Raw genomic sequence first — 26,885 nt, 5'->3', positions numbered from 1 at the left:
AATACTCGATCTGTCGGTGGTGATATTTTGCTTATTTCTATTGCCACTTCATGCTGTGGATTAGCAGTGCCCTCTTTGCTACTGGAAGCAGAATCATTCCCATGTTTAAGACTAACCAGACTTTTGTTTCTCTAGAACCACTCTCAGTACCAAATGTCTTAGGCTGGGTTCTCTAGAGAAGCAAAACCAGTGAAGTGTGTGTGTATACAAACATATATATACATATGTCGGAATCGACTCGACGGCAGTGGGTGTATATACGTAGAGAGAACAAAAAATAAAACCCACTGCCATCGAGTTGATTCTGACTCATAGCGACCCCACAGGAGAGGGTAGAACTGCCCTGTAGAGTTTTCAAGGAGTGCCTGGTGGATTTGAATTGCAAACCTCTTGGTTAACAGCCATAGCACTTAACCACTTGACTTAGAGAGACAGAGGGATATATATCAAGGAAATGACTCATGTGGTTGTAGAGGCTGGTAAGTCCAAAGTCCATGGGTGAGGCGTCAGGCTGGTGGCTTTTCCTGACTTCTGTAGCTTCAGCAGGTCAGATGGCAGGCCACTGGCTCACAGACTACAGAGGCTGAGGAATCCCAAGATCAGCAGGTAAGCTGCTAGCTCAAGTCCCAGGAACTGGAGGTGAGATGATGACTAGCCAGATGTAGGATTCAGAGCAAGAGCCTAGCTGGAACATCCATTTATATACTGGAGGCAGGCCACACCCCCAAGGAAGCTCCCTTTCAGCTTATTGGCTGCTCATAATAGATCTTATCATGGAGTTGATTAAATCATTACATACCTGCCAAAATACATCATAACTGCCAAACCACTGAGAATCATGGCCCAGCTGAGTATGAGACACAACCTTAACCATTGCAATATGTATCTTCATATATTTGAAAACAGTTATATGCCAGGCATCATGCTAAGAGCTTTACATATATTATTTCCAATCTGAAAAAAATTAATGACAGTACTCATAATAAAATTGTGAGGGGGAGAGGGCCTTTAAAGAATAATAAGGAGAAATCAAAAACTAAACCAAACCCGTTAGAGTCAAGTGGATTCCGACTCATACTGACTCTGTAGGAGAAATGTGGGGGAGACAGATAGCTTGATGTTTCTCAAAATTGTTTACAGAGTAACTTTTGGAATAAGCTAGGGTATATGTTGCAGACTACAAAAACTTTGTGCTACTCAGAGTCATTTTTATTTAAAAAATAAAAAAGCTATTCTTTAAGGGAAATAAATGGCTAGAGCAGAATAGGCCTCTACATAACTGAGCATTTAATATGTAACAGAGCTGTCAGTTCCGTTACAAGGAAATAGCTAATTCGTTTATTCAGTGCCTATTAGTTTAGTGTCTAGCATATACCAGTCACTTCTTAAGTCCCAGGGACATAGTAGTGAACAAAGTATTGCCCTCATTGAGCTTATATTCTCATGGGGGAGACAGATAACAAAGCAAGCAAGAAAAATAATAGTATGTTGTCAGGAATTTGCAAGCATAGGATTGCAATTGGGCTAGATGATCTTTATAAAATATCATCCACCTCTGATGGTGAGATTCTTAACAGCTTCACTTGACACTAAGTGTTGAACAGAATTTGGATGAATGGAAATAATGATTTTAAGGTAAAGGCACTCCAGAATGAGGGCATAATATTTATTATAGGTTAGACAATAAGAAGAAAACACACCATGATTTTGTTAGATTCTAAGAAAACTTTGAAAGAAGGCTATATTATATATCTATGGGGCAGTTCTACTCTGTGCTATAGGGTCGCTATGAGTCGGAATCGACTTGACGGCAGTGGTTTTTTTTTTTTTTTAATATTATATATGATTTAATATTATATTTAACTTTATATATAGGTATTCGACAACATAAATAAAATCTCACTGTATCCCACCTGTATTGTGGTAGTGTGGTTTTTAAAAAAATCCCTTACTATCATTCCTTTAAGATTGGTAATACTTTTTATCTCTTACATCAAATTATTAGAATACTGAAAGTTCTTATTTCAGCTATTATCTCAACACATTTAAATAGGAGACTGTCAGAAAAGACTATTCTTTATAATGTGACTTCAATTCATGTTTTGCAGGCAGAAGCAACAAATAACCCACCTACATGAGAAGATAAGAGATAATGAATTACGGGCACAACATGCCATGTTAGGACATTATGTAAATTGTGAGGATTCTTACGTGGCTAGTTTGCAGGTAAGACTACAGATGATTTTGTAATTATTGTTCTAAGAAGAAAGCATGTTCTGATAATTGTAAGATTAGGAAATTTTTAATTAAGTTTTTGAATTAATAATTCATTCACATGGTTCATATTTATGTGTATAGTAAGAAGTGTCTGACTATTGTGTTACATCTGTCCAGTTCACACCAGACAACTTCTGTTGTTAGTTTCTATTGTATCCTTCTAGAGTTTATGCATATCACAAGCATATATTTTATCCTCCTTCACAAAAAGTATCAGAATATATACATTATCCTGTACCTTGCCTTTTTCCTTTTTATTATATCAAATAGAGTGATTATTTCCATATCATCCCATGGATAGCACCCCTTTCATTTGCTTTTACAGCCGCATTGCATTCCATTGTATAGAGAGAGAACACCTTATTTAACCTGCCCTCTACTCGTCAAAACCTGGATTATTTGCGGTTTGGGGCTGTTATAAATAAATGCTCTGAAGAATAACCTTTTATAAGTTGTTTTGCTCATATGCAAATATTTTCCTAAGTTAAATTCACAGAAGTGAAATTTCTAGGTATTGTATGAGTTTGCAGTTTTTATTCATATTGTCAAATATTGTCCAGGAGAACTTGTTCCAACTTCTAGCTCCTGCCAGCCTTGTATAGGACTTCCTCCTCTCCTCTTCCCACTTCCAGCCATACTATCAATAGCCAGAGTATGCTATCAGACTTTGGAATTTTTATCCTTCTGATAGTTTTACGTATGTGTGGAGGGTGAGGAGTTATCTCCATGTAATTTTAGTATGTATTTCTCTTAAGAGTGATGTTGAACTTCTTTTTATAAATTTAAGACTCATTCATATTTCTTCTTCTGTGAATTATCTTTTCATAGCCTTTCCTATTTTTTTCTGTTAGGTTTTATTGTTTTTGCTTACTGATACTTCTTCCTAGTTACATTATTCTATCCATTTCTTTTCCCTTTAACAGTTTTTTTCAACCACCAAATCCCTTTGATTCTATTGAGTATTTTGTAAATGAGTCCATTCAACAAAACAGAAATTAAATATACACAGTGTTAAATGCTGGGGCCACAAAAATGAAGAACAACTCCTGTCTTCATGAATCTCAGAACTTACTGAGGGAGACTAATGGGAAAACAAATTTATCTATTCCTTTGAAAATTATTTGTGTTCACCCTGGGTAAGGTAGTGTCTAGGCCCTAAACATAAATGTGAATGAGGTTGATTTTGCCCTCAAAGGAGTGTACAGTCTAATGGGAACACAGACATAGGGTCTGTGAGGCCTTGTAACAGAATTTATATGGCTGGAAGGGCTGGTTTCCCCAGTTATTACTCTTCTTTTTAAAAGTTTTCCTTAAAATTTGTTCTGTATGCTTTTCTATATGAACTTTACATTTGGCTTGTTTATTTTCAAAAAAATAAAATAACTATTGCCATTTTTATTGAGAATAAAGAAAGACTGGTAACTTCATTATAGAATATACTTATATTTGTGAAAAAAAAGCTTTTTGTCCTCATTAAGGTCTTTATTTCTATAATTAAAAAAAAAAATCATTCTATGTAGAATATTTTCCTTTGTTATATCTTCAGATGTGTTGCTTATAAATACTAAAAGTATTGATATCTGTGTTTTAAAAATAAGGAAATATTGTGAGACCAAATAACTATCAAACTTACCTGAGAGGTATTGGACATAGAGATTCCATCTTGTCTTTTTATACTTTAGTTAGTAATACATCAAAGTACTTGGTTACTATATGGTCTCATTTATGAATTTCTGTCACATGATTACAAAGCCATACAAAATACAAAAATTAATAGTGTACAGTTATTTGAATCTGGTATTTCTATGCTATACAGGTAGTATAATTTGCTCTGACGATAGTTTTAGAACCGTTCAATTTCCTCTTGTGACTTCGTCATTCTAAATAAAATTTTTACTTCAGTTATGCAATCATTCTTATATTACCAAAAGCATACAAAACAATGTGTAACTGAAGCAGACATTCTTTGACATAACAACAAACCAGTAGAGGGCTCTCCAAGTCAGTCTGCAAGGACAGGTAAAAGTATCTGATAGACTATGGAAAAGGGGGCTACTAAAAATATTAGAAGGATTTTAAATTACATGGGGAATTGAAATAATGTTGAGAAATTTGATTTAAAAAGATAAAGGCTGTTCATAAAAGGGAATACAAGGAAAATCGTAAGTACTACCTGGATATGATAAATGTAAAAAGATGAACTTTTATAATTAGAGAAAAATAGCTGATAAATGGCAAGGGTTAGAAGAAACATGAAATATGATAATACAATTTTTCTTTAACAAAGAAGTTTTTACCTAGGATCTATGAACAGCTTTTATTTTTTATGCACAGCATTTTGTATATGTGCATTTTTGTGATCCATATCTTGTTCACTGTAATTCCGTAGGTCAAAGAAAATTATACTTTTAGAACTCTGTTTATTCTAGATCAAATAAAACTAATTTGTGAAATAAAAATAGCATTTTAAAAATGAATTTATAGATGAAAAATATATTCTTGAGAAGTAACTTCCGCTTGCCTGTTAAAAACTTTGACCACTATTAAAATTACGATTACCTGAGAAGTGAACATCTCTTGGTGTCATAGGCAGAAAATAAGAAGCAGTCATTTATCCTAAAATTTAAAACGTCCTATATTGTTTAGGAATAGCAGAACCAAAGAATGGATTGTACTTTTAATGTTATGTTCCAAAATTCCAACCTGTGGTTAACAGACCTTCATGAAAAAACAAAATGTGAAGGACCCTTTTTTCCTGTCATTAACAAGATGAAAGGAGTTTTCTTCTTTCCGTATACGCGTGCGCATTGGAAAGCCCAAGTAAATAACGTTTACTCTTACATACAGTTCATTCTTATCACTTAAACTTCATTGATGTATCATTTCTTATTTTCTTTCCATGTTACGTATTTTCTATTAATGTCATTTTACCTGTTTTTCCTCCAGCTATTTTTTCTACTATGAAATCCCTTTGATTCTAATGAGTATTGTATAAATAAATTCCACATTTTCAAATGAACCTGTTCAACAAAACAATTATTATAGATCTACTGTGCTAAATGCAAGGACCACAAAAGTGAAGAGCAGTTCTTGTCTTCATGGATCTCTCAGAACATCCAGAGGGAGACCATATAGGAAAATGCATTTACCCATTCCTCCAAAGATAATTTGTGTTCACTATGGTTAAGACATTGTTTAGGCACTAGGAATATAAACGTGAATGAGGTTGGTTTTGTCTTTAAGGAATATACAGTCTAATGGGCAACACTGACAAACAACACAAAATTGCAGTATGTTGGGAGTGCCTGTATATGAAATGCCAAAGGAACCCCTAACTGAGAACATATAAACCAGGCTTCCAGAGGTCAGATTAGGCATCCTACAGTAAGGAAAATCTAATCTGGGAACCTGATGAACTAAAAAAAATTAAGCCAGGTGAAAGGTGTGGAGGAATAGGTGTTTCAGGCATAATGGATAGTCTGTCAAGAGAGGAGGTAATGCATTTGTTGTTGTTGTTGTTAGGTGCCATTGAGTCGGTTCCTACTCATAGCAACCTTGTGTAACAACAGAATGAAACACTGCCCAGTCCTGGACGACCGTCCTCACAGTCATTGTTAATGCTTGAGCCTATTGTTGCCACCACCATATCAATCCATCTTTTTGAGGGTCTTCCTATATTTCGCTGTCTGTCTGCTTTACCCAGCATGATGTCCTTCTGCAGAGACTGGTCCCTCCTGATAACATCTCCAGTGTATGTGATTATGAAGTCTTGCCATCCTTGCTTCTAATGAGCATTCTGGCCGCATTTCTTCCAAGACAGATTTGTTCGTTCTTCTGGGGGGAGTCCACGGTATATTCAGTATTCTTCTCCCAACACCATGATTCAAAGGTATCAATTCTTCTTCAGTCCTCCTTATTCATTGTCCAACTTTCTCATGCATATGAGTCGATTGAAAACACCATGGCTTAAGTGGGGCGCACCTTATTCCTTTAAGTGACATCTTTGCTTTTTAGCACTTTAAGGAGGTCTTTTGCAGTACATTTGCCCAGTGCAATACGTTGTTTGATTTCTTGACTGCTGCTTCCATGGTCATTGATTGTGGATCCATGTAAAATGAAATCCTTGACAACTTCAGTCTTTTCTCCACTTACCATGATGTTGCTTATTGGTCCAGTTGTGAGGATTTTTGTTTTCATTATGTTGAGTTGTAATCCATACTGAAGGCTGTAGTCTTTGATCTTCATCAGTAAGTTCTTCAAGTCTTCTTCACTTTCAGCAAGCAAGGTTGTGTCATCTGCATATTGCAGGTTGTTAATGAGTCTTCCTCCAGTCCTGATGCCGTGTTCTTCTTCATGCAGTCCAGCTTCCCAGATTATTTGCTCAGCATACAGATTGAATAAGTGTCGTGAAAGGGTACAACTCTGATGCACACCTTTCCTAATTTTAAACCACTTAGTATCCCCTTGTTCTGTTCAAACAACTGCCTCTTGGTCTATATACAGGTTCCTCATGAGCACAATTCAGTTTTCTGGAATTCCCATTCTTTGCAGTGTTACCCATGATTTGCTATAATCCACACAGGCGAATGCCTTTGCAAAACTATGCATTTGGGAAACTACAAATTGTTCTGTATGGATGAAGTGTAAAATGAGAGAAGGGTTAGTGGTAAGAGAGATGGTTGAGAAGGAGGTAAACAGTGGACAAGCAGTATCAAGGTTTGAGAAGCAAGGGTGTATTTGTCCAGGTTTGCTTAGGACAGTCCCGGTTCATGCCTGTTGTGGTAGTGTAATTATTAACACCACGTATGTGTGTGTTTATATATATATGTGTGTGTATATAAATGTTTAAATGACTTGAAAGGCAAAGGAGAGTGCAGTGTGGGAGATGTAGTAGGTCTACTGTGGTAGCATAAAGGAAGGGTACCTAATCTAGTAAAATGGCAAGGGGCTAAAGAGATAAGTAGCAGCCATATGCTAAAAGAAATTATGAGTCATGTGGAAAGAAAAAAAAACCTGGAACCTTTAGGGTTAGGCAGAAGGGAGGCAGTGAAAGATAATTAAGCATAGGAGCAGTGTGATTTAAGATTATTAATTTTTTTTAATTTTATTTTGTTTTTGTTGTTGAGAATATACACAATGGAACATACATTAATGCAACAATTTCCATATACCCAATTCAGTGACATTGATTACATTCTTCAAGTTGTACAACTGTTCTCACCCTCCTTTTTCAAATTGCTCCTCCCCCGTGAACATAAACTCATCTCCCCCTAAGTTTCCTATCTAATCTTTTGAGTTACTGTTGTCAATTTGATGCCATATAGATAGATCTTAACAAGAGTTCAGTGCACAAAGCAGACTTTCTATGCTAATTAAGCTAAACTGTTGTTTGGTTTTGGAAGCTCTGATGGCACAGTGATTAAGAGATTGGCTGCTAACCAAACGCTCAGCAGTTCAAATTCACCAGCCACTCCTTGGAAACCCTGTAAGGGGCAATTCTACTGTGTCCTGTAGGGTTGCTATGAATCAGAATCAACTCAATGGCAATGGGTATTGTTTGGTTTTAAGAAGACTTCGGGGATATTTTAGGTTTAAGTTTTAAAGGTTATGTCAGAGTTTGTTTTTTATTTTTTGGTATAGGGGCAGGGGGAGGAGAAGGGGGGGTTACTGCTTATGGAGCACTGAGTTTTGGTTTACGGGAATGGGAAGATCTCATTGAGTAAGGGTAGGGGTTGCACAGCCAATTAATGTAATTGCTGTCAATGAGTTGTATACCTGTAAGAAGTCGAATTGGCAAATGTGTGATATATACAACAACAACAACAAAGAACAGCTTCTGAGGCTGCTTGTGTACATCCAGAACTTCATGGGATTTGGTTCCTCGGTTTGGAAGTTTAGGGTCATGGTTTCATGGGACATCCCAATTAATTGGCCTAATATCATGTTTAGTGCTTCTGTCCTAACCCCTAGTTCATTGCGTAGTTCCTGGAGTCTTAAAAGCTTGCAAGCGACCACCCAAGGTATAACAATTGGTGTCTATTCGACTGGAGCAATAGAGGAATAAGGAGAGTCAAGAATAGGAGGAGACAAAGGAATGTATGGCTAATTGTCGCCATGAACAACTGCCTCCTTTGCCATGAAAGCAGAAGATTGAATTTTAGACGATTACGTCAATGGCACAGTAAAGACTGAACTAAAGATAGACTGCATTGGAGGCAGGAAAGTCAGGAGGTTTTGTCAATTGTCCAGAAGTTAAATGAGCGCCTCAGTGAAAACAGCAGTGGTCAGTGTGAGAGGAAGAGCATTTATTAAACATCTCTATTGTCACGCATGGTAAAGTGGGCTAGACTTGGTGACTTAAGGTGAGTGACAAGAATGATTGCCTAGTTTCACATGGGGACAGCTGATTGGTTTATAGTGTCATTGACCAGAATAGAGACTACTATATCAGGAACAGGTTTGGAGAGAAGAAAAATAATGAGTTTAGCTTATGCATTGTACATTTGGGGCTGAGATGAAGAATGAGGCTGATATTCAGGGGAATAGGCCTTGGACCATTGATAAGAGATTTAGGAGTCCTCGGTCTTTGTGGGTAATTGTTGTAGCTTTAAACATAATGAGGTATTCCAGGGAGAGTGTGTGCAGTGAAAAGAAAATGGAATCTAGGACTAAAGGTAGGGAACGGCATTATTTGAAAAGGTAGTAGAAAAGCACAACTCATGAAAGAACATTAGGAGAATTGTCATAGCAATGAAGGGAAGAAAGACTCCCTCCAGAGAGAGAAAATGGTTTTTTGTCACTCAGAGAAGATGTCAGTTTGAGGACTAAGGTGCACCTGACCCAATCCATGGTATTTCCAGTCACCTCATATGCATGTGAAAGCTGGACATCAGATAAGCACGTCTGATGAAAAATTGACACCTTTGAATTATGGTGTTGGCAAAGAATGGACTGCCAAAAGAATGAACAAATCTGTCTGGCAAGAAGTACAGCCAGAATGCTGTTTAGAAGCAAGGATGGTGAGACTTCGTCTCAAGTACTTTGGACATATTATCAGGAGGGACTAGTCCCTGGAGAAAGACATCATGCTTGGTAAAGTAGAGGGTCATTGAAAAAGAAGAAGACCCTCAGCAAGGTGAATTAACACAGTGACTGCAGCAGTGGGCTCAAACACAGCAACAGTTGTGAGGATAGTGCAGGACTGGTTTCATTCTGTTGTACATAGGGTTGCTATGAGTCGGAAACAACTTGGTGACATCTAACAACAACAAACAAGATAGCTAAAGGCAGAGAAGATCCTAATGAAAGTAGAAAAACATTCTTCAAACTTTTCCCTCTGTCTGCTTAATTTCATCTGTAGCTTCAACTACAGTTTATCTTACTACAAAACATTTCTTAGTGTATATTTGCTCATACTCGATTGGTAAATAGGAGAATGACGTCAGTATAGTTTTGAAGTCTCATTGGTTCATATGTGTTTTTTTGTTTTTTACAGACAAGGGGAGTTAGAATAGTGGAATTAAAATTATCATCTTTGGCCAACAAAGAAAAAGGCCTTGTCTTCCCTACTGCATTGGCAGCAAGAAGCCCTTTTAGCTGCATTTAAAGAAAATTATAAAAGCATGCCTGCATTTGGGGTGCTCTTACTTAAGAAGTACACTCCTTGCTTTACTGGCTCTTAGTGCATGGCCGGTTGTCCTGCCCTTTGATCACCTGAAGGGCAGTCCCTCTGGCCCATAGTTCTACTTGCTTCTGTCATCTCAATAACCACCAGACCTGCTTTAATTAAAATGACACTAGCATTTTGACTGTGTACTGTATTTTTACACAAATAACACATGCCTTCTGCATTTGTTTGCCATCCACCCCCATGAGGTATTTTCATAAGCGCCACTGTGCTGTTTTGTTTTTTTTTGCACGTGGGTGTAAAAAATTAGCACAGCGTACTAATGGAAGTACCTTGTAGAAGGCTCATGTTATTTGCATAAAAATGCGCTGAGTTTTAATATCAGCTGTGACTGCCTTTTCAAAAGGTCCACATTATCTCTCCACTTACTGTTTTCATTAGTGCTCTGGTTATAAAGTTACATAGATTTTGAGTGGACTGTCCGTTTTGTCCATACTCCTATTTTTCCCATGTTGTTAGGTGCTGATGAGTTGATTGCAACTCGTGGTGACCCCATGTGACAGAGTAGAACTGCCTCATAGGGTTCTCTAGGTTGTAATCCGTGGTCGTGCAACGGTTAAGCACTCAGCTACCAACCAAAAGATTAGCAGTTCAAACCCACCCAGTGGTTCCAAGGGAGAAAAGACCTGACGATCTGCTTCGGTAAAGATTCCAAACCAAAAAACCAAAACCTGTTGCAGTCAAGTCCACTCTGCCCTGGTAGCGTAGTGGTTTAAGTGCTATGGCTGCTAACCAGAAGGTCTGCCGTTCCAATCCACAAGGTGCTCCTTGGAAACTCTATGGGGCAGTTCTACTCTGTCCTGTAGGGTCACTATGAGTCTGTAGAGATTACAGCCTAGGAAACCCAATGGTACAGCTCTACTTTGTCACATGGGGTCTCTAGGAGTTGAAAATCCACTCGGTGGTACCTTACAGCAGTCTTTAGAAGAGCATGCCTCCAAGTCTTTTTCCTGTGGAGCCACTGGGTGGGTTCAAACCGCCAACTTTTTGGTTAGCAGCTGAGTGCTTAACTCTTGTGCCATCAGTGGTCCTTATTTTTCCCATAAGCTGGATTAATTTCAGTGTATGATTTTTGCAGAGATTTTTCAGGAATGTATATATTGCATTGTAGCGGAAACAACTTGCATTAACTTTTACAGTTCCCTAACCCAGCCATTCTCCTGAGTTCCAGATCCATCACTCTAACTGCCTGGTGTTCATTTCTACTTGTATGCTTAACTGGCATCTCAATATCAATAGGCTGTAATTGTAATTAAGTGCTGTAAGCCCCTAGGTTATGAACCTCTGACTTACAGAAGACTCGTACTTGCCCTTTAATATTATATAAATTTGCCCTCACTTTGAAACCATTGAACCAACCCCTATTGGCAATCACGATCACCTTCACTTGGTGCTTGTGCAGCCTTTGAATCATTGAAAAGGCTTTTAGCTTTTTCTTGTGCTTAAGACCAAAAAACCCGTTGCTGTTGAGTCAATTCTAACTCATAGCAACCCTATAGGACAGAGTAGAACTGCCCCATAGGGCTTCCAAGGAGCGACTGGTGAACTCCAGCTATACTAGCAGCCATAAATCACCAGAGCACTTAAGAGCCTTATGTACCTGTTCTGATTTATGTACAGAGACACACTTAGGAACGGATCTCATTTGTAACCCGGGGACTGCGGGTATATCTCCTTAAATTTTTTCTTTCTCCTATGTGACCTCTTCTCAGAATATTATCATCTTCCCTGGTACTGAAATTCCAAATCTCAAACCCTGGTTATCTTTAATATTTCCTGTCCATTCACATCTTTAAAAAAAAAAAATTAAATCCTTTCAGTTCTACTCTCAGAGTTCTGTTCTCTATGTTCTTATTCAGCTCATTCCTTTTCAACTAGACTGTTAGAATAGTTTCTTAGGTTGTCTCCATAGCCATTCTCAATATGCTCTAGTTCTTCATGTCCACTGCTTCTAGTTATGTCACTTTTGTTCTAGCACTCTCTTGTCATCCCTTTCTCACATTTTCTGTCTTTCCTTTCATCTTCCTCCTTTCATCAAATAACAGTTGCTGTTTATTAAGCTCCTGCTATGGAACCATACATACTTTATCTCCATTTTTCACAACAAACACAGCAAGATAGGCTTTATTATTTCTGTTTTATAGGCAAGAAAACTGAGGCTTAGGGATGGTAAGTAATTTTATTTAATCATGATCATGTAACTAATAAGCAGGAGAGCTGGCATTTAAGCCGGGTTCGTCTGTCTGTTGCTAAAGCGTGAACTCTCTGCACTGTACCTCGTTTTCAAATTCTTTCCATGTGTTCAGGCATATTTTTTGAGTTTCATCTGCTTTTTTTTTTTTTTTTCCCTCCCCTTCCAATAGCCACAATACAAGAATACTTCACTCCAGGCTCCGTTTTCAGAACAGTCAGTATCCAGTTCCCAGCAGGAGGAACTTGAGCAAAAGCTTGCATCTGCTGAGAAAGAGGTTTTACAGCTCAATGAATTTCTCAAACAAAGAATAACCCAATCTAGTGAAGAGAAGAGGAAACTGGAAGAAAAGGTAGGTATTTTAATGAAGTTGTATGAGGTCAGCAGCATCCCCTTGACAAATAATTTTTCACCTACTCTGTGACAGGTGCCACCAGGTTTTACATTTTTATTGAAACGATTAGTTTTGCAGCAACTTGAAGTACCTGTGCTGTCAACACAAATCCAAGGATTTTCTCGAGGGACAAAAATACCCCTGTAGGTATAATATTGTATAATATTCTATAAAATAGAGTATTATACAATATTATATTGTATAATTTTCTATAAGAGTATTATACAATATTATATTGTATCTTTCTAACTAATAATGAGATGCTTTTAAGTCATTTGCTTACAACTGACTTTTTGTGGTTGATGCAGCACTGGTAACTTTTTTTTTTCCTTCTGGGGCCCATCATGCCCTGTTTCTTTGTCATGTTGAGCATGAAAGATTAGTAAATGAAATGAAGCTGGTCTTTGGTGAGCACAAGACTTCAAGTTCTTTAAGCCAAAACCCCAGATTCATGATAAGTAGCTAAAAGCCAAATACATATACATACACACACGCACACAGGTGTGCTAGATATGTATATACACACACACACACACAGTGAAAACTGAAAGAGCCGGAACTTTTTTCTGGAACTGTCAAACGCAGAAAACTTCAAATGCAAGTTTTCTGTGTTTGACAGGGTGCAGTCTTAACACTTTTCTATCATTCATGTAGTGGAAAATATTGAGTTTTCCTTCTCTGACAACTTGACATGTTTCCGCCTTCCACAGGTGGGATACATACTAACCCTAATTTACTGGAGAATGAATGAGGCACTGATCCTTGAGCTGCTGAGTGGTAGAACTGGTTTTAGACTTCTCGATATACACAGCTTACTATTTTAGTAACTGAACCTTCTATTCAAATGAACTTAGAACAAATCACCATGATTTTTGCAGTAGGTTTTTGAGCTATTGATAGAGACTCAACTGATACCACCTTTGTGAGTGTGTACATGTATGTGTGTATTAAATTTTTATCTTCTAAAACTGACAAAAATTTTACACGTTCTACCTTTTTCAACTGTGTGATATCTTTATCTTGGCTGATGTGAGAGTACTTTAAATACAACTTTCTTGGTTTAGTTCTGTGTTTCTCGTGCTTTATACGGCACCATAACCCAGAGGGAGCTCAGGAGTGTTCAGTGGTGTCATACGGATGTTGGAGGAAATAAAACATTCCCTCAACCTGAGACTTCTTAATTAAGAAGTTGTGGTGAAAAATTATCAGCAGATAAATTTTTTTTAAATAATATGTTTATATTTTACTGAATTTTTTTTTAACTTTTGGTGTCCAGTGGATAAATTATACCTTTTACCTATTTGGCTTCTCCTGCTTGGATGTCTCAAAGGTATTTCAAGCTTTTCATATCTAAAATACCATTCTTAAGCTACCTTCTGACTGCCCTGCATGCCTCAAACAAAAGAAGACAAACTTTCCTTCAGTGTTCTTTGCTATATATTCATTTACTCATGTTAGAAACTTAACTAAGTCTAAGAAAGCTTGACTCTCAAATATATATAGAATCTGTCCAACACCACCAGCTTGGACAACTTGGCTCATATCTTACCAATGCTTTCGTAATAGCCTCTTAATTGGTGTCTGAATCTATTCTTGCCCTGCCTGCCTTACTCCCACCCCCATCCCTTCTCCTGTTATAGTTGTTTTTGTTGTAATTTTATATATTTTACTTGCTTTAAAAAATTGAAAGTAATTTATATAGTAAATGTACAGATCTTGGGTGTTCAATTTGATCAGTGTTGCCAGTAACTACCACTCAAAATAAGACACAAAACATTTCCATCGTCCCAGGAAGTTCCCATGAGCCTCTTCCCAATCTCCAGCCCTTCCTGAAATACTTTCTGATATTTTTCTGTCTTTTTGCATATATATATATATATGTATGTATGTATTTCTTTGTAACCTCTGTGAAGGCAGGGGCTGTATCTGAATGTGTCACCATAGCCTATGCAGCACTAGCCATGGTGCCTGGCATACTGTTAAATAAACTGATGAATGAATTCTTTTAAGTAATTTTTGACAAAAGGGAGGAAAGGAGAACAAGTTAGCCCCAAATAAAGGACTTGGGATTTAACAAGTAAAGAGGAATAGATCAAAGATGTCACAGTGGGTACACGATAGAATAAGCTCCTAAGAGAAATAGGGAAAGGCTGATAACAGACATCAAGGTCAAAGTTACTGTATTGGTTTCTTAAGGCTGCCATAACAAAGCACTACAAACTGGGTGGCTTTTATAAGAACAGAAATTTACTCTTTCACAGTTTTCTGGAGGCTGAGATTCCAAGATCAGGATATCTACCATGTTGATTTCTTCCAAGGCTTTGAGGAAGAAACCTTTTTCTGTATCTCTCTCCTAGTTTCTGATAGCTCCAGGTATCCTTTGGCTTGCAGCTGCAGCATCATGTGGCATCTGCTTTTAGTTTTCTGTCTCTGTGTATTTTCTTTTTTATAAGGACACCAGTCATATAGGATTAGGACCCACCCTACTCCAATATCACCTCAGGATAACATCTTCAAAGACCTTCTTTCCAAACAAGGTCACATTCACAAGTACAGGGGTTAAGACTTCAGCATATCTTTCTGGAAGACACATTTCAACCCATAACAGTTACTCTTGGAAAAGAATAGCAGTATCCTCTCTGTGAACGAGACAGTTAAGAAAGGAAATGTCTATACCAGAGAAACTTGAGAAGGGGTTAATGCAGAGGGTAGGGTTTGTATCAGAGGGCATAGAGATGACTTGAGTTCTTAAAGGGAGTGCAGAGACTAAAAGCTGGCTCATTGATGATGACTCAACTGAACAGGAGTACAGGCACACATGAGATTGGATAGCATTGTTTCCTTCCGTACTGCCCTCTGTAATCCTGATCAAGACTGATTCTATGGCAGAAAAAACATTTAATGTCATTGTAATAACAATAGAGCTGTTAGTCCCCTTGTTGAGCTCTTTTTTATATGAGTCAGTGTGTTAATGTGCATTAAACACTTTTTCTCTATTTTCCTACTTTTCAGAGAAACCCTATGAAATCTATATTATACCCCCATTTTAAAAATGAGGTAACTGAATCTGAGAGAAGTTGAATAACTTGTCTGAATTCATATAGCTAATAATTGTCGGGAGTAAGCTGGGAGTAAAATTCAAGACAGTTTAATTCTACAGCTCATTCTTTGGTTCTAATAATAATGATTTATATAAAATTTAGTGGAAAAATTTCTCACTAAATAATTTTATTGCAATAATTGCATTTAAAATGAAGAAAAAAATGTAAACTTTTCTAAAACATGGTCTTCCTGTTCCCTTCCAGGAACGATCTCAGTATTGCATAATACCTCCTGAAAAGAAAACCTTAACCTTTTATAAATACAATAGGGACGATTTCTTAGTGGTACCTCATTTACTTGTAGGTAATTACTGGAGTTTAGACTTCAGTAACCTCTGTTAATCTGAAATAACAGAAAACTTGGAAGTTAAAAAAACAAAAATAAATAGCTTCTCATCAGTGAACAGCGCTGAAAAAAACGTAAAGCACAGTGATAATGTGATCAACAAATAACAGAGATGGTGTCCAATATGAGAGTGCTGGCAGAGATTTGGGATAAGGGGAGCAAGCTTGACATAACAGCAAAGAAGACAGTTGGTCCACCAAAAGAAAAAGAGGAAAAGTAGGACACCTTTGTGTTTTAGAGACATGATGCCTAACCTATTCCATAGCTGCTTTTTTGTGGACATAATTGTGTTACATTTCAGACACTTAAACGTATCTAAATTAGGGAGCTTTTTTTTTTTTTTTTTAGTAAAAATCGGCTGATTATTTCTGTTTACTTCTGTAACTTTCAGGGTCATTTGCCTTATAAGGCCAGAGCAGGCTTGGATGATGGGAAATCCAGGAACAGCTGGTTGCTAGAGAGCTTCTGGGAACCTGGTAATGAGTTGTAATGTGTCGATTACTACTCACAGCAACCCTATATGACAGAGCACAGCTGCCCTGTAGGGTTTCCTGGGCTGTAATCTTTACGGAAGCAGATCGCCAGGCTCGGCTACTAACCAAAAGGTCAGCAGTTAGAACCTACCAGCTGCTCTGCGGGAGAGGAGACCTGGTGATGAGAGGTCTGGAAGAATTGAAAGAATGTTGGCTTTCAGTCAGACAATCTAGGTTTAAATCTCAACTCTATCTCTATGGCTTTTAGTTAAGTCACTAAAGATCTCTGGGCCTCGTGTTTTAAAAGGGAATTAATTGTATTAAATAGTCTTTCAGGTTACTACCAGTCAGTAAATTTATACATTCCAGTCCATCACAGGTCAAATTGTCACACGAGTATACCTGCCTTTATTCCTAAGAAAGCCCCATTAATAGGATTTTCCTTTTACTAATGTTGCCCCGACCCAGGATAATAAACAGATCCTAAGAAGCCCAGGTGGTACAGTGGTTGAACATTCAGCTGCTATTTCAAAGGTCGGTGGTTCCTGGAATCAGACTGCCCACATCTGGTGGTTTCTAACCACTAAACCCTTTGGTTAGCAGCTGAGCACTTAACCACTGCCACTAGGGTTTCTCTCCATAAAGATTACAGAATCCCTGTCCAGTAGTTCTACTTTGTCCTATGGAGTTGGAGGAGTTGGAATAGACTCGACAGCAATGGGTTTGGTTTTTTTTTGTTTACTTGTTGTTAGGTGCCGTCGAGTCGGTTCCGACTCATAGCTACCCTATGCACGACAGAACGAAACACTGCCTGGTCCTGCGCCATCCTTACAATTGTTGTTATGCTTGAGCTCATTGTTGCAGCCACTGTGTCAATCTACCTCGTTGAGGGTCTTCCTCTTTTCCGCTGACTCTGTACTCTGCCAAGCATGATGTCCTTTTCCAGGGACTGATCCTTCCTGACAACATGTCCAAAGTATATAAGACGCGGTCTTGCCATCCTTGCCTCTAAGGAGCATTCTGGCCACACTTCTTCCGTTCTTTTGGCGGTCCATGGTATAGTCAATATTCTTCGGCAACACCACAATTCAAAGGCGTCATCTCTTCTTCGGTCTTCCTTATTCATTGTCCAGCTTTCACATGCATATGATGCGATTGAAAATACCATGGCTTGGGTCAGGCTCACCTTAGTCTTCAGAGTGACATCTTTGCTCTTCAACACTTTGAAGAGGTCCTTTGCAACAGACGTGCCCAGTGCAATGCGTCTTTTGATTTCTTGACTGCTGCTTCCATGCCTGTTGATTGTGGATCCAAGTAAAATGAAATCCTTGACAACTTCAGTCTTTTCTCCATTTATCATGATGTTGCTCATTGGTCCAGTTGTGAGGATTTTTGTTTTCTTTATGTTGAGGTGTAATCCATACTGAAGGCCATGGTCTTTGATCTTCATTAGTAAGTGCTTCAAGTGCTCTTCACTTTCAGCAAGCAAGGTTGGTTTACTTATGTACACATACTGTTTTTAATTGATCTTAAGTAGTAAAGAGCTTTGAATATGAAATATGAAATTTAAACATGTCATATTTCAGGTGGTAGAGTAAGAAAATTAGTAAATAAAAATCTGAAATTCAGCCGATAGAAATTGGGATTTACTAGGATCGCGTATGGTATGTTCTATAGAAGGTATTAAATTAGCATATCTCATCAATCCTAAGACAACATCAGTGGTAAGACACACCTTTATTTTATGTACGTCTTAGAAAGAAAATATGCTGCAAATTTAGTTATGACACAATGCTTTAACAGTAGTCTTGCTTGAGGCCTGGATTGGTCTCACTAGCCCCTCATCTGGTCCTAGGGAATTTGTTAAGTTCTGGCTTTAGTTTCATTGCTTACTACATCACAAGCAATCCTTTTGCATATCTGTTAGTAACAAAAACAAATCAGCTTTAATTACTTGCAGGTGTTGTCCTTTTTCCGTTTGAATAAAGCGTTTACATAGAGCTTTGCAAGACAATAAGGAATTGGAGTCAGTCCTCCAGAGATGAATACATACTTGCTTCACTGATTAAAAAAAAAAAAAAAACTATACCCTGAGGCTCTCTTTCTGTGTCTTTCTGGGTATCCAGTAACTTCTGTTTCAGTGACTAAATTATACTGTAGCGTTTTTGAAGACATTTTAAACTTCATTTAAACTCAGCACTTAATTTCAACACGTTCAGTATGTTATTGAAATGACGAAGGTATGACCAGCCTTGACCAGTTTGCACAGGTGTAAGTAATAACAACTACCTCGTGACTGCCACCCAGCTGACAGCAATTTATAAGATCCTATCAGTCGTAAAAGCAAGCAAGCAAGCAAGCAAACAAGAAAAACCTCCAAAAGTTCTTGATTTGAGAGATAGGAGACTTTGAAGAAGTACGAATCATAGAGGTGATGAAAAAAGGTAAATCCTAGTTAAGTTTACGGTCATCTTAACTACAACCTAGAACTATTGGTGAATTCATTGAATGATGCTTAGTGTCGAAATGTTGATTTTGTTATTTATTTATTTTTAATGACTCAAAGCCATTAAAGAGCCTAATCTTTTTCTATAGCTTAAAACCAGAGATAGATACATCAGTAGCCTGAAAAAGAAATGTCAGAAAGAATCTGAACAAAACAAAGAAAAGCAGAGAAGAATTGAGACCTTGGAAAAGTATCTGGCTGATCTACCAACTCTAGATGACGTGCAGAGTCAGAGTCTACAGGTAACATGAAATAAAGTGCTCCTCTTTTAATGACATGAAAACCTGTGATATGTAAGTTGACTCTTTAGAAATTTAGGAATTTTTATAATTTAAATTTTTAATTATATGTCTGGCTAATTATAAGTAAATCTTGGTGTTTAATTGCTGTTTTTAGGACTTTAATCAGAAACTTTGTTCATCTCAACATGAATAGATCTTTCTTATTGGCAATTGATATGTGCTCATCTTCCCAGTGAACCTATGTGGTAACTCTTATTTAAGATTCTACCTTAAAGGTAGTTTCTAGACCAGTGTGATAACCGCCGACCCCACCCCTACAGCCCCACAGCCCCCCACCCCCACAAGCCTTTCCCAATATTCTGTGGGCTCCGCCAAGGCTCAACAAGGTCTTTTGTTGACTGTCTTTCTAGATACTTGATTTTCTTCATTCTTCTTAATCTTTCCATAATTTTTTTTCTTATACCTTGATCTTTGGCCTCCATTTACTCCTCTGACTCCTCTTCTGATTATTTTCCTTTCTTAATAAAACCTCTTCCAAAGTCTTTCTACCAACTCTGGTGAGGCCTGCCCTTTTAACCTTATTTATAAATCTGTTAAACCTCCTCTTCAGTTTCTTGCCAAATTCTTTCTACCCCAGAGTTTTTTCACCTCACTACTATTCACCTTTGGTACCTGATAATTTTTTTGTTGTGGGAGTCCATCCTGTGTATTGTAAGATGTTTAGCAGCATTCCTGGCCTCTTCCTGCCAGATGCCAAAAGTACTGCTCTTCCCTCCCTCCCTGCACAACAGAAAATGTCTACAGACATTGCCAAATATCCCTTAGAGGGCAAATCACTCCTAATTGAGAATCATTGGTCTAACACATGGAATGTCATTATTCTACAGACTGTAGATGTACATAGCATTCTCTATTTTATATTAATTTAAAAGTTGAAAAAGGGTTCAAGTCAGGAAGGAACTAAAGAAGGATCACAGGAGTTACAGCAGCAGGAACAGAGACCAGTATAGATTAAAAAACATGAGATCATTTACTTTTCTGTCTTCTAGAAATTTTTGACTTCATTCTGTTTGTCTTCATAATTCCATTCTCCCAGCTCCCTTCCATACAAGGAGATTGAGTGTTAATAAGTGTTGAAGATGAAATGAACATATTATGATTTTAGCCATTATCTATTAATTTTTGAGAACAAAGAAAGAATTTCTAATAAAAACACATTTAAATGCATTCCATATATTATGAACTTAAAAAAATTTCTCTTTAGCTTCAGGTTCTAGAAGAGAAAAACAAGACTTTGCAAGAGACTTTGATAGATATGGAGAAAAATCTCGACGAAATTAAAAAACAGTGTCAAGAGAAAGAGACACAGCTCATTTGCCAGAAAAAGAAAGAAAAGGAGCTGGTAACCACAGTGCAGAGGTAAGAAAACCTGCAGTTATCCTTATACATGATTTTATAAATATTAGTACTTTCCATAAAGCATTTCATACAAAATAGTTTTTAACGATGGCTCTATTATTCTTAAAGTTGTAGCTTTAAGAACCGGAAGTGTAATTTCATTGAAACAGGAAGTCTCAATTGTGAATAAACATCTGCATGCAGCATGCTGACATCGTGCCAGAGGTTTTAGATGAAAATAGTAAAAGTATTCTAATTGAAAACTGGAAGTATTAGCACAAATCCTTTATCTTTTGGCTTTGTCAAAACATAAGTAAAAAATTTAAAGAACAAAAAAGGGGCAGCAAACCTAAAAGTGCTCAAACTGCACTTCTTAATGAAATATATTACAAAGAAATAATTGATTCACCGATTGCACCTTACATGAGTAGCAGATACAACCTTTTTGCCATGTGCCTTCATATTTTCTCACTTATCCTGCTTTATGGGACTCTTCTCTTTTAAATTAATAGTTAGAATTACAGTTAATATTATTTATCAATGTCTTCAGCTAGTGTATTTAAACTTGGAAATCGAAACTGGATTCCTGAAAAGCCTAAAGAACTATGTTACGTGCATGGGCACACATACTCCCTTTTTTATAAAACTGAAACCAACTAATAGATTATTAACCATCAATAGATAAAACTATCCTGAAGAATGAGATAACAAAACAAAAAGCTAAATGTAAGAAATATACTGTTCGTGCTTATATATCAATTATATGACTCACTGTATTCTCAGCTTTTAATCAAAATCCATCTGATAATTCCATGTTGATATTGCTTTACTGCTACTTTCAGAGTCTTAAATGTGCCTGATCTACTTTTTTTCCTTGGATTTCAATGCAGAAAATCTCTGCTTTCTGGGACCATTTAGTCTTCAGTGTTCCTAATCTCAGTTTCAAATTTAAAAAAACTATACTTTTGACTCTGCCATTATTTTTCTCCTTTATTGCTCTTTACTCGCCTTTTTACAAATCCACATCTTACATCTTCTAGTCTTAAAACAGCTTCCTGACCTCCACTGATTCAACTATATATTTTTCCTTTCATCTTTATTGATTAAATAAAAGGAGATAATGGATCTGTCCTGTTTTATAGAGCATTATGATCATAAATTCAAGCTGCGTTGTTTTATGAACAAAATTAGAAAAACTTGAAAATAATTCTGATGTTTGTGTTTTGTTCCGTTGTATGCTTTTACATGTTTAATATAACTTGAAATCTGTTAGCACTTTTTCTTCTACTGGGTTTTTGGAGAAAACCAAGCCTAGTATTCTTGCTTTGGAAAGATTTAGTACAGTGCATTTGGGAATCCATTTTCTATTTCTTAACTTTATCTTGACACTAGCTGGAATAACTTCATCCCCCAAAATTTCTCTTCATTTCAAATAGATACAAATGGCCAAAGAAGATCTTCTACAATTTGTCAGTAATTGTGTGGCTCTGGTGTTACTTGATTTTGTGAGGGGTTCATAATGTCAGTTTTCCCAGCTCTGTAATAAAATATTCCTTAAGTTCCTAAGGAACTTTAGATGTATGTGTGACTATGAAACATTTATTTTTATATAGTATTTCTAAGTTCTCTATGAATACTTAAGAATGATTGGGATTTACAAATGAAATAAGTTTTCCATTAGAAATGAAATCTAAAATATGTGAGTGAAATCCCTACTAATATAACAGTAGGTACCTCTGCTATTAAAAAGATTTATTACTTTCCGAAGTGAATATGCTTCATAACCTGAAAATGTACACATGAAAGAAATGTGTACTTTCTCATGACAAAGTACATTTTCCCCTCTTCATAGCAGCCCTTTTTTTTTGTGGGGGTAGGGGAGGTAGGAGGGAAAACTTTAATATTTTTAACACATTATTTTAAAATCCATCTCTTGAAATATTATAAATACATAGAAGTAGTATCTTAAGACCAAATTGAAAAAAACTTATTCCGAAATAGAAATAATTTTTCACTTTTAGACTGAAAAAGCAGTATACTATACTGGTAATACATAAAAACCTCTCTGGTACCGTTAGTTATCATATTCTACTATCTAGGACTGTCAGTTCTTTGTCTAAAATCTAGATATGGCATTTCTTCTTTTTCGGAAGAGAGGAAAAATACAACATAGCCATAATGCCTGAAAGAAAAAAAAAAAATAATGAAGATAATAAAACCTAAATTATAAGAAATCTGTTTATTTTAGTACTATACAACTCTTGAGTATGATTACAAGCTAAAATAGGACTATTACTGGTTTTCTTTCTGCTGATTTTTTTTTTATTTTGGCCATCATTGCTAATGTTCCATTTAACCCAAATATTACTACTCTTCCTTCCTCAAGACCAGCACCTGTATTTTTCCCTTTATTCTTTTATTCTTAACTTGCCAGAGAGACATCACTTTGTTGTTTCTGCTGCTTAAATGCAGCTCTGCACCATGGATACAGTAAAAAAACAGATCAAGTAATAAACATAGTAGAAATATAATTCTGCTGGTTTAGGCAAGAACTACTTCTTAGAAGCAAACTTATGCTGAGTTCAGAATAAAGGGCAAATTCAGTGCAGTCCTGATCAAAATTCCAAAAGCCTTCTTTACAGAAATAGGAAAACCAATCCTCAGCTTTATATGGGGAGACCTAGTGGTGCAGTGGTTAAGAGCTATGACTGCTAATTAAAAGGTTGGCCGTTCGAATCCACTAGCCGCTGCTTGAAAACCCTGTGGGGCAATTCTACTCTGTCCTATAGGGTTGCTATGAGTCACAATAGACTTGACAGCAACAAGTTTGTTTGTTTGTTTTTTAGTTTTTATACAGCTGCAGTAGTCAAAATAGCCTGGTGTGGGTTTAACATTAGACACATAGAACAGTGGAATAGAATTGAAAGCCCAGAAATAAACTCACACATCTGTGGTCAACTGATCTTTTACAAGAGTGCTAAGTCCATTTGATGGGGAAAGGAGAGCCTCTTCAATAAATGGTGCCGGGAAAATTGGATTTTCACATACAGAAAAATGAAATAGGATCCGTTCCTCACATCATACACAAGAACAAATTCAGAATGGATTAAGGACCTAAATGTGCAAACTGAAACCATAAAATTCTTAGAAGAACAAGTAGGGGCAATGCTGTCAGGCCTTGCTTTCAACAGTGGATTATCTAATGTAATAACAAAAGCATAAACAGCAAAAAACAAAATAAATAAATGGAAACTCATAAGAATTAAAAACTTTTGTTCATCAAAGACTTTACAAAAAAAGTGAAAAAACAAGCTACTGACTGGGAGAATATCTTTGAAAACCCTATATCCAACAGGAATCTAATAGCCAAAATAAATATAAAACTTTGAGACCTTACCAACAAAAAGACAAATAACCCAATCATAAAGTGGGCAAAAAAAAGACTTGAATAGACATTTTCACCAAAGTGGACATTCAGATGGCCACCAAACACATGAAAAGATGCTCAGCGTCATTAGCCATCAGAGAGATCCAAGTCAGAACCACAATGGGATACCATTTTACTCCCTCTAGGATGTTTAATAGTGTAGTGGTTAAGTGCTATGGCTGCTAACCAGGAGGTCGGCATATCGAATCCGCCAGCCGCTCCTTGGAAACTCTATGGGGCAGTTCTACTCTGTCTTATAGGGTCGCTATGAGTCGGAATCGACTCGAAGGCAGTGGGTTTGGTTTTTTGGTAGGATGGCTAAAAAAAAAAAAAAATAACAAATAATGGCAAGAATGTGGGGAGATTGGAACCCTTACTCATTGCTGGTGGGAATTGCAAAATGGTACAGCTGTGGTGGAAAACAGTGTGGTGATTCCTCAAAAAACTGAAATTAGAACAACCATAAAAAAAAAGAACTACCATATGACCCAGCAATTCCACTCCTACTTATATTCCTAAAAGACTGGAAAGCAGAGACTCAAAAAAGAGACTTGTATACCAGTGTTCATTACAGCAGTATTCACAATAGCCAAAAGGTAAAAATAACCTAAATACCCATCAACAGATGAATGGATAAACAAAATGTGGTACATACATACAATGGAATACTACTCAGCCTGTCAGAGAAATGAAATCTTAATACATGCTGCAGTGTGGTTGGAGCTTGAAAACGTTATGCTGAACAGAACAGGCCAGTCACAAAGGGACAAATATGGTCTCACTTTTATAAAAAGACTAGAAAAGGCAAATGTATAGAGACCAAAGTTTATTAATTATTACCAGGGGCGAGAGGGGGGGCTAAACGGGGTTAATGGTGATGGAAAATCGCATTGATTAAGGGTAGGGTTGCACAGTCAATTATTGTAATTACTGTAAATAAGTTATACACCTGTAAAAAGTTGAATGGGCTAACTAAAGTTCTGTTATAGGTACATTTACAACAGTGGCAAGAAAAAAAAAAGCTGCTGAGACTGCTTATGTACAAGCACATAGATACCTCATGGGATTTGGTTCTTTGGTTTGGAGGTTTAGGTTCATGGTTTCATGGGACATCCCAGTTAATTGGCCTAGTATGTTTAGTGCTTCTTTTCTACCTCCTAGTTTGTTGTGTAGTAACTGGGGTTTTAAAAGCTTGCAACCGGCCATTCAAGGTACAATAGTTGGCTTCTATTCACCAATAGGAGGAGGATACAGAATGTGTGGCTAATTGCACTCATGAACAACTGCCTCCTTTGCTGTGAGACCAAAAAAAACGGGTTGGTGCCTGGCTACCACTACTGAACATTTTGATCAAAGGTTCTACAGATGAATCCTGATCAAAAGAGCAGAAAAGAATTAAAAATTCTCACGGACTCTAGACTTGCTGGAACCATGGAGGGTAGATGAACCCCTGAAACTATTGCCCTGAGACAGTCTTTAAACCTTAAACCAAAAATATCCTCTGAAGTCATCATAAAACCGAACAATGGTTGTAGGTTAACTAGTAAAAAGGGTCTGCCTTAAGCATTATGTTCTTTTAAGAACTATCTATATGGGATCAACAGAAAGATAGGAACCTTAGGGAGGGGCAGTGAGTTTATGTTAATGGGGAAGGAACAACTCAGAAAAGTAGGGTGGGAATGGTTGCACAACTTGAAGAATATAATCAGTGTCACTAAATCGTACGGGCAGCAAATGTTGAATTGGTTTATGTTTTGCTGAGTATATTCTCAACAACAACAAAATAAATAAATTTTATTTATTTATTTATTTTTGGCTTTAACAAAGAGAAATTTATTCTCCCACAGTCTGGTAGGTTACAAGTCCAAAGTCAGGGTGTCAGCTCCAGGGGAAGGCTTTCTCTCTGTGTCGGCTCTGGAGGGGAAGGTTGTTGTCCTCAATCTTCCCCTGGTGGAGGAGCTTCTCAGCCACAGGGACCCCGGGTCCAAAGGATGTGCTTTGCTCCTGGTGCTGCTTTCTTCGTGGTATGAGGTCCCCCCAAATAAATAAAATTTTAAGAGCAAAAAATACATAAACGAAGGCCAAAAGATGTGTATCCACATTCTTGAGTTTCTGTGGTAGTCATCTTAATCAAGGAACTCTGATTTTTAGGGAGAGGGAAAAAATAGAGGTTAGGTAGCGTAGCTCGGATTAGGGTAATGAGGGACCTCAGTAGTGCCTATAGGACCTAAAGATGTCACATACTAAGCAGCACTTTTCTCTGGTCTCGAATTTGCCATTTCTGAAAAGCTGATCAGCTACCAGCTAATTATGATCCCTACTTACTTGTATGAAATACAGGTCTTCACACTTACTCATCTCTTGTCTCTGGGTCTTGATTAAAAAGTATTATAGACCCCTAGAACACCAAACTCAGCAAGTGGACTTTATTTTCTTCATATAATATCTTTCTAAAACAGTTTGCAGCAAAAAGTAGAGCGATGCCTTGAAGATGGAATCCGCCTCCCCATGTTAGATGCAAAGCAGCTTCAGAATGAAAATGATCACCTCAGAGAACAAAATGAAAATGCTAGTAAGGTCAGTAGATACATTTAATGATCAACATGAAAGCTATACTGCGTGAATGTGTGTAGGTAGATATGTAATTTATAGTTATTTATAGATTTGCTAATAATAGCTTCTGTGATTTTTCGTTTTCATGTTTTTATTTGGAAAGAAAATAGAAATTTAAATAAATTAAAATAAAAGCCAAATTGAAGAAATTTTATTACTTGTTAGCTAAAAACAAAAGGATGTTTTCTTTTCTAAATTATTCAGTCTGTCTCAGGTTTTTTTATAATTTG

General features: G+C 37.0%; 1 protein-coding gene across 2 annotated transcripts in view; it reads left to right on the top strand.

Moving 5' to 3' along the window:
- Window positions 1-26,885, top strand: part of CEP85L (centrosomal protein 85 like) — a 138,135-nt gene that overhangs the window by 92,193 nt on the left and 19,057 nt on the right. For both annotated transcript variants that reach the window (XM_003404252.4, XM_064290301.1), the window contains exons 5-9: window positions 2,109-2,226; window positions 12,328-12,507; window positions 19,065-19,217; window positions 20,482-20,636; window positions 26,502-26,619. In XM_003404252.4, the coding sequence (XP_003404300.2) occupies window positions 2,109-2,226; window positions 12,328-12,507; window positions 19,065-19,217; window positions 20,482-20,636; window positions 26,502-26,619 (724 nt within the window). The remainder of the gene's footprint in view (window positions 1-2,108; window positions 2,227-12,327; window positions 12,508-19,064; window positions 19,218-20,481; window positions 20,637-26,501; window positions 26,620-26,885) is intronic.

Source organism: Loxodonta africana, chromosome 1, assembly GCF_030014295.1.
Source record: "Loxodonta africana isolate mLoxAfr1 chromosome 1, mLoxAfr1.hap2, whole genome shotgun sequence".
NCBI lineage: Eukaryota > Metazoa > Chordata > Mammalia > Proboscidea > Elephantidae > Loxodonta > Loxodonta africana.
The sequence above is the reverse complement of the archived record's forward strand: the minus strand, read 5'-3'. Positions and strand labels throughout refer to the sequence as shown.